The following is a 6423-nucleotide window of genomic DNA, read 5'->3' on the forward strand; positions in this document are numbered from 1 at the left end:
TCCCCCAGCCTGGGTCGCCTCCTCCTACCCCCCTCAACCAGCTCGACCCGGATCCGCTAGTATGGCATCCCTCCCTGTTCCCCCCCACCCAACACACACACAATCCAGACTGTCTCTACGATGGTCTGTGACCATTCTCAGGGAGTTGGTGATGAGGGAAGAACCTTAGCCCGAACACCGGGTCACTGAGCCATTGGGATGGAGACCCCACACAGGGGGTCAGCGGGACGCCACTTGCTGCCTCAGGCCCCTCCCTGCCCATTGGATTCTCACCAGGGCCTGCGGGGCAGGGGGTGGGTAGCGAGGGCCCAGCACAGGACAGATTTTAATGTGCATTCCCCAATGACCACCAAAATGACCCCTGCGCAGTATTTGGTTTTTAGGGTATTTATTAAGCACTTACTATGTGCTAGGCACATTCTGAGCATTTGGGTAGACAGGCTTGGTTGGACACATTCCATGTCCTATGTGGAGCTCAAAATCTTAATCTCCATTTTTCAGATAAGGTAACAGGCCCAGAGAACTGAAGTGACCTACCCAGGTCACGTAGCAGACAAGAAGTAGAGCCGGGATTAGAACCCAGGTCTTCTAACTCCTAGGCCCATGCTCTTTCCACTAGGCCACGCCATTTCTCTAATTAATGACCACCAGGATCCCATGGGCCACTGGCCGCACTGCTGCCCCTTTATAATTATAATAATAATGACATTTATAAAGCACTTACTATGTGCAAAGCACTGTTTTAAGCGCTGGGGAGTTTACAGGGTGATCAGGTTGTCCCACGGGGGGGCTCACAGTCTTAATCCCCATTTTACAGATGAGGCAGCTGAGGCCCAGAGAAGTGAAGTGACTTGCCCAAAGACACACAGCTGACAAGTGGCGGAGCTGGGATTTGAACCCATGACCTCTAACTCCAAAGCCCGTGCTCTTTCCACTGAGCTATGCTGCTTCCCTGCACCCCTTGGGGGGTGGCTGGGAGCACCAAAGCCCAGCTGGGCTAAAGGTGGTCATGCTTAGTCCAGCCCCATCTGACCGCGACGTGCTGTTCTCTGCCTAGACCGACGACGGAGAAGACGACTTAAAAAAGGGCACCCAGTTACTTGAAATCTATGCCCTGGAAATCCAGATGTACACGGCCCAGAAAAATAACAAAAAGCTCAAGGCGCTGTATGAGCAGTCTCTACACATCAAGTCCGCCATCCCCCATCCGCTGATCATGGGAGTCATCAGAGGTAGGCCCGTCGGGGGCTGAGCATCCGAACACACCTCCTTCCCTCCCTTGACCCCATGCGGAGATGCTGGCTGGGGTGGGTGGCTGCTTGCTCCAAGGGTGACCTGGCGATTAGCCCCAGCTCTGAAACGGACGGTCCCGCCAGGGCCCGGTGGTTCCCGACAGTCATGGTCATCCTGTCTGGACCCCTACCCCCCTGCCCCCACCCAGATTTTGTTTAGTACTTTGAGCCCCACCCCCGTCAGTAGTTCTCTCCTTTACCCCTCACAACACCTCGGGAGATAGGGAGAGGCGGGCCTTATGAAGGAAACTCAGGACCCAGAGAGGTTAAGTGACTTTCCAGAGGTCACACAGCGGGCCAGAGGCAGAGCTGGGACCAGGACCCAGGTTTCCCGATTCCTAGTCCCAGACTTTCCCTTCGTGCCCCGATGGAGTGAGTCACCCAAGAGTGCCAGCGGCTGGGTCCGTGCCACGGGCCCATCAGGGCCGCAGCCCCCTCGGCACTCAGACCGTGGAAGTGGCCCCATTTATACACCCATGACTCCAGCCCCGGCAGTCCCGGAGCCTCCCAGCCTTCTTGGGGTGGGGGAGTTGGGGGCAGGGACTGGAATGCGGAGACGTTGGGGGGTGGAATGTGGCCTGACCGGCACTGGAGGAGGAGGGAACACAGGGAGGAGCAGGAAGGGAAGTGTGGGAGGAGTGGAGCTGTGGAGGCTGACAGAGGGGGAGAGGGTCAATAGTGAGTTGTGGGGAGGGGCTGGGGCCACCCCAGATACCTTCCCTCATTTTCATATCACACCATCACCCAGGAGGCAGCAGCTGGATCTCTTCCTGGCTTCTACCCCAGCTCCTGGGATAGAGACAAGCTTATCAGGTTGGACATAGTCCTGGTCCTAAATGGGACTCACAGTCTTAATCCCCATTTTTCAGATAAGGTAACTGAAGCACAGAGGAAGTGAAGTGACTTGCCCAAGGTCACACAGCAGACAAGCGGTGGAGCCAGAATTAGAACCCAGAACCCTCTGACTCCCAGTCCCGGGCTTTATCCACTAGGTCGAGGTATTCGAAGTGAAAACCTCAACAGGTGGACACTTTAGGTGGCTCACTAGTGCAGAAAGGGACCTGGCCACCCCAGGGGGTCAGTCTAACCCAGGCCGATGGAGTGGCACGTCGTGTTCTCTCTCCTTGAGCTCAGCCAGGGCCAGTGACACCGGGATTTCAGCCGTGCTCTGGCCTTCCGCCGCTCCACCCTTTATTCCTTCGAATGACTGAAATGCTCCCCTGATGCCATGTCTGTGGACTGTTTTAGAGCCTTTCAAAATCATGGTGGCTTCACTTAGCTCTGAGGTGTCTAAGGTATCCCCAGAGCCCAAGGCTTCCTCCCAGAGCCTTTTGGACTGCACCAGTAACTACTGGACAATGCTCGTTTCCGACCTGCAGAGACTAGAAGTGAGTCTGACGAGGCGGGGTAGGACAGAGCACAAGGAAAACTCTGCAAGGTGGGAGAGGCCCTGCGGGCAGCTGTCGACAGAGCTACCTTGCCAGACAGGGACAGAGGAGGAGACCTGCCCTCCTCGGAGGGCCTGAGTGGGCCATCCTGGTCCAGTCAGTCAGCTAGCCAGCCAGCCGTCTGAGGGGGTGCTGTGGGGAGAGGGAAGAACAAATTACATGAGGTGCCGGCCTTGTTTTATCTCTGCTCCCTGGGCCTCTCACCCCGCATGCCCCCAGGTTGTAGGGGACCCAGTTCTGCTGCTCTCCTGGGGTCATCAGTGGGCGGGCCCTCTCTCTAGGGTGGAGGGGCCTAGCCAGAGCGGTCCAAGAGCCCTCGGAGTTGAAAACATCCCCCTTTACCCTTTGAATCCTTTTCAGAGTGTGGAGGTAAAATGCACTTAAGAGAAGGAGAATTTGAAAAGGCACATACAGATTTTTTTGAAGCTTTCAAGAATTACGACGAATCAGGAAGTCCTCGACGAACCACTTGCTTAAAATATTTGGTCTTAGCCAACATGCTAATGAAGTCTGGGATAAATCCGTTTGACTCTCAGGAGGTATGGCCGTGCTTTCCCCGGGATCGCTTGTGCTGGGGGAACCAACCCGTGCCGACCTACGTCCCGTTGACTGTGTTTTTGTTATACTTAGGCTAAGCCGTACAAAAACGATCCAGAGATTCTAGCCATGACCAATTTAGTAAGGTAAGGTTTTGCGTTTTCCAGTGAAGCAAGTTGTGAGTCGAGGACCCGGTAGCGTCTTTTAAATCCCCACGTGGGTGATTTTAGTTGGTGAGGGGGCAGAGGGAGCCCTTTTGCTGTGTTCTGTGACTGTCGCATCTGAAACACCCTAAAATCTCCAGGGGAAGGATCTGAGCGATTTTTGCCTGAAAAAGCATCTACCAGGCTAAAAATCTCCCAAAGCGACTGGGCTTCAGTGTGAATCGGCTGGGGACCGGAGAAGTTAAGGGACTTTCCCAAGTCTCACAGCCAGCAAGTAGCTGAGCTGAGATTGGAACCCAGTCCCGTGTCCTTTCCAGCAGGCCAGGCGCCTTCTCAGGAAATTCTGGGATCAGTCCCAGAGAGCCTCCTGGTGGAGGTGGATTTTCAGGGAGCCAGGGGAACAGGGGTGTTTGAGGGGAGTGTGCTGCCTGTTGTGAGGAAAAGTGAAAAGTGGCCAGAGGGAGGCCCGGTGGGACCCGGCATTTCCAGCCATGTGCTCACGTGCCAGCCTGTGGCCTCTTCATTCCTTAAAGCGTTGGGGCCGGGCAGGAGAGGTGGGGGAACTCCCGTGGACTGGCCCAGGAGGAAGCGGGCTCTATCCTTGGAGAGGAGCTAGGAGGACAGTCTTAGCTAGGCGATGCACTGGACGGGGGTCGGGGGGAAAACGGGGACAGACCTGGGATCTCTCGCGCCCGCCTACCTGTTCCCTAGGCCAGGCTCACCCCGCGCTCCCTCTTCCTACAGTGCCTACCAGAACAATGACATCGCCGAATTTGAAAAGATTCTGAAAACAAATCACAGCAACATCATGGACGACCCTTTCATCCGAGAACACATCGAGGGTAGGTCCTCCCCCTGGCTGGCCTTTGTGGGCCCTGTGTCCAGGCGCTGGTCAGTAGGGTGGGGTGGGGTGGGGGAAGGAGAAGGAGGGGCCGCCGCTGACACCAGGCCCCAGCTGGGGCGGCTGAACAGGCCGAGCTCTATGCTCCCTGAAGGGCGGACAGGCCGGGATGTGGGGCGGTGGAGGTGACGGCCGTCGCTGGGGTTTTCCTCAGAACCGCCGGCCACTGGGTGAGGTCAGCCAGGGACTTACCACCGCTGGAGAACCCTTGCGTGGCCGCTGCTGGACTTCCCGTCCGGGCGGGGCAGGATGGGGTGGGACTTTTCGAGCGGGAGTTTGTGCTGTGCCTCGCGACTCCCTCCTTCTCACCTTTCTCTTCTCTTGCAGAGCTCTTGCGAAACATCCGAACACAAGTGCTTATAAAGCTGATTAAGCCTTATACCAGGATACATATTCCTTTCATTTCTAAGGTACTTATTTCTATGGATGGGATTGACCCCATGCTGTTAGTGACTGTTATCCTGTGAACACAGCGTCCAAGCCTTGGGTTTGCCAGACCGATGCCAACACTCGTGGGCCAGGTTTAGCCCCTGCCAACCCCTAAACTCTCCAGGGTTTGGAGCCTGACCCGCAACGGAAGCCTGCTTGACATCTGATTGAGAGAAAGGCACCTGAGATCGGGTCAAGCAGTTGATTCAGATGATCAGTCATTCACTTCCCGGGAGCCCGGGGAGAAACCCTTTCCCCTAGGAACAGGCTAGGGAGCGGTGGCTGGAGAGTCCCCACCCCAGGCCCGAGTCCAATGAGTTTGCGGCCACTCCCAGTAGCTGAGCTTCCGCTGGACTCGTGACAGACAAAAAGAGATTTTCGGCAGTCAGCATAGTTGAGCACCTCACGGCCTTTGGTCTTGGCCCTGGCCCCAGCCCCATTCCTACCGAGTTCTGGGGCCTTGCAGGTCCTGATTGGGCCCTGCCTAAAACCTAGGGGAAGTCGAGCGTCAGCAGCTTTGGAATGAGCGCTTCCTCTTGTGCTTGTGTCTCAGGAGCTGAACATAGACGTGGCGGATGTGGAGAGCCTCCTGGTGCAGTGCATTCTCGACAAGTGAGTGCTGGCTCCGGGCAAGGGGCGGGTAGGGTTGGGGACGGAGGAGGGGGCGCACGCAGGGAAGAGGGCCGAGCGCTGCCTGCACTAGACACCGGCAGTCAGTCAGCTGGCCAGCCACCGTGTCCGGGGTGAACCGGAGCTTCCCTCGCTGACCCGGGAGCAGGGCCGGCACAGGCCTCGTCTCCCCCACCTGCGATGGTTTTCTGGGCTCCTTTCGACCTCCCTGACCCCGAAGGCCATGACGACTCGTGCCCCACCTTCCTTTGTTTCCAGCACTATTCACGGCCGGATCGATCAAGTCAACCAGCTCCTCGAGCTGGATCACCAGAAGAGGGGCGGCGCGCGGTACACGGCCTTAGATAAATGGACCAACCAGCTGAACTCTCTCAACCAAGCTGTGGTCAGCAAACTGGCTTGACCGAGGGCAAGTGGCAGTGGACGTAGCTGAGGCGACGGGGCAGGGGCCGGCGGGGCCCTCGAAAGACTGGGAAAGGCAAAAGTACCGTGGGCTGCCGTGCCGTCAAGTGCTGGATTGTGGCAGGGGGGCACTTGGGTCAGCTGGATTGTGTGTTGCCGCTGCCGCCACCACCACCACCACCACCACCGCCGCATTTATCCCAAGAAAACAGCTTTAATCTCCGGAGAATAGCAAACGCCATGGGGTTTACCTGCGAGTGGCACCGTGCCCGAGACACCACCCAGCGCCGGCCCGGCCTGCGACAGGCAGCCAGTGAACAGAGAGAAGATTTTGTCACGATTTTAAACCCACTGACACGTTCCTGTGGTTCGGTGTAACATGTTTTTCCTGCAGAAATAACCTGCAATAACTTGAAATGCATCCCCTTTGGAACACTTCCTTTTCTCATGTATAAATGGAAATGTCTGCTGCATTTTGCAAAATGTCAATTCTCCAAAAATGTGTCTGTCGATTTCTGTACCTGCAGCGTAGCGAAGGGTTGGAGGAAGACCCCCCCATGGTCCCGGTGGCACACTGTCACTTAGGTTTCAAGCAGCAAAATAAACAGCGCAGCTCAGAA

The 6423-nt window shown here is 56.5% G+C and overlaps 1 protein-coding gene across 4 annotated transcripts in view; it reads left to right on the top strand.

Annotated features, from left to right (window-relative positions):
* The window catches only part of COPS2 (COP9 signalosome subunit 2), a 29364-nt gene extending 22941 nt beyond the window's left edge, over positions 1-6423 (top strand). For 3 of the 4 annotated variants that reach the window (XM_038750301.1, XM_038750302.1, XM_038750300.1), the window contains 7 exons: positions 1058-1232; positions 3101-3279; positions 3371-3423; positions 4186-4283; positions 4670-4752; positions 5325-5383; positions 5660-5804. In XM_038750301.1, coding sequence (XP_038606229.1) covers positions 1058-1232; positions 3101-3279; positions 3371-3423; positions 4186-4283; positions 4670-4752; positions 5325-5383; positions 5660-5804 — 792 coding nt within the window. Of the gene's footprint in view, positions 1-1057; positions 1233-3100; positions 3280-3370; positions 3424-4185; positions 4284-4669; positions 4753-5324; positions 5384-5659 lie in introns of all 4 variants that reach the window. The other variant, XM_038750299.1, reaches the window with a different exon arrangement.

This window comes from Tachyglossus aculeatus, chromosome 8 (genome assembly GCF_015852505.1).
Source record: "Tachyglossus aculeatus isolate mTacAcu1 chromosome 8, mTacAcu1.pri, whole genome shotgun sequence".
In the NCBI taxonomy this organism is placed as follows: Eukaryota; Metazoa; Chordata; class Mammalia; order Monotremata; family Tachyglossidae; genus Tachyglossus; species Tachyglossus aculeatus.